Source organism: Plasmodium gonderi, assembly GCF_002157705.1.
Source record: "Plasmodium gonderi DNA, contig: Pgo-contig_1175, whole genome shotgun sequence".
Taxonomy (NCBI): domain Eukaryota; phylum Apicomplexa; class Aconoidasida; order Haemosporida; family Plasmodiidae; genus Plasmodium; species Plasmodium gonderi.
Window position 1 is genome coordinate 306 of NW_021629631.1, and position 2,010 is coordinate 2,315.

A 2,010-nucleotide genomic window follows, 5' to 3' on the forward strand; every position below is an offset into this window, starting at 1 on the left:
ATATAGGTTTTAAAAAAAAAAAAACGGTAAAAATAAAAGTAATTAATTATATGTAATAAGAACATTATCATATATATTATATTTTTTTTAAAAATAATAAAATAAACATTAGCAGAATACATAAAAAATAAACTAAACCATGAATCCTAAATATAAAAACCTAAAACATAAACCCTGAATAAAACTTTATAGTACGATTATTTAATTTATTACATTATTTATATTCTTCAATTTTAGAAACTCCAAGAACTGTTGCTTCTTATATTTCTGTTGATGAATCTGCTCATATTATTAAGCACATCACATCATCAGCTGATGGAAATCACCAAGTAGAAATATTATACAAAAATAATAATATAAAATACATTATTAAATATTATGATCTGCACACAGAATATTTGTAGTAAAAATTTTCTAATAATAGGTTCTGTTATTTGGGGTATGATTATCATGAATTTTGTATTATACAACGTATTATAGGGTTATTATAATAAAATATTTATAATACTAGTGTTATAAATTATTTAAATAAAAGTTTATTCCTATACAATATATATATTTTGTACATTTACCATGATTGCATTATTCAGTTAGATCACATCCCTGACAATAAGGTTAGTGTTAAAGCAAAAATAATGGAAATTTTACATATAAATACAAGTAAAAACTGTAAAAAATCATTATTATCGAATGAAGATAACAAACCATACAGTATAGCATACATTTCATATTTTAAGGACTATGATAACAACAGCTCATTAATTAGAATAAATATCAGACAGGAAGAATATAACTACTTTTTTTGTATATGAATTTGTACACTAATGGATAAAATGAAGAATTATGTGCATCATATATGAATTGATAAGCTAGATTCTCATTATAAAAGTATGTGTCATATAAGATATATTTATGGTAAGAAAATTAATATTTAATGAATAATATAATATAATTTTACTATTCCTATAATGTTAAGTCATGATAATATAAAATTTAAAAATAGAATTATATGAAGCATATAGTGCAATCTATAATGTACATTTTACTCAATACAGATGTATTTATAGAATCAAGGGTTTAATGTCAAAATTTCATTGTTTTTAATTTCGTTTTTATGTTTATTCATTATGATTTAGGTGCTATTTTTTTAATTATAATGTTTTAAATATTTTATATATATTCTACATTATTATATATTATATATCCATTTGAGTAATGATTTACATAACTGTATTATTATTTCATCTTTTTTTACTGTAATGCAGAAATGATATGATATTTAATACATTTAATTGATTTTCATTCTTATGCCATTCATTACTTATATTCTACGACATACACATACTAATCTAAATGAGTTAAACATTATATATAATGCATATCATAATATTATTTTCTTATTATTTATTTGATTACTAAATATATTGTTTTAAAATATATATATTATAATTTATAATATTATAATTATAAAAAAATAAATATAAAATGTTTATATTATAATATATTGAATGTTATTGTTCTTGTAAATTATAGTTTAATTAAATAAATTATTATTTAATATTTTTTAGTTCTACATATTTATGTAATTTATAATTATTTTACATTATGAGATATAAATAAGTTATTCATTCCATTACAAATTAAAATATTTTTTATGAATTATATCATTTTACTAACCTTTAATTATAGTATTCTTTGTAATAAATATGCATGCTCGTTTTTGCGTGAACATAATTTTTATTAAATATAGAATTCAAAATAATTATAATAATATTTATTAAATTTTTTTTTTATCGGTAAATAATAATATTTAATGTTAAAAATATATTAAAAAAATGCTCATCATATTACTTCAAACTAATTTTTTCTAATATATATTGAATAAAATATGCATAGAATTAAAATATATAATGTAAACTTTTTTTTTATTAATGCATATAAATTATGTGAACACTAATTTATATATACACAAGTATTATATAATGCATTATTTTATTTCAAAAAGCTAGA

At 17.8% G+C, this 2,010-nt stretch overlaps 1 protein-coding gene across 1 annotated transcript; it reads left to right on the forward strand.

Moving 5' to 3' along the window:
• Nucleotides 1-378: 378 nt before the first annotated feature.
• PGO_004665 (Plasmodium exported protein, unknown function) lies at nt 379-812 on the forward strand (the record flags this gene model as incomplete). Its single annotated transcript, XM_028691520.1, has 2 exons — nt 379-429; nt 591-812. The coding sequence occupies 2 exons, from the start codon at nt 379-381 to the stop codon at nt 810-812; spliced, it is 273 nt and encodes a 90-aa protein (XP_028547321.1).
• Between the last annotated feature and the right edge of the window lie 1,198 nt (nt 813-2,010).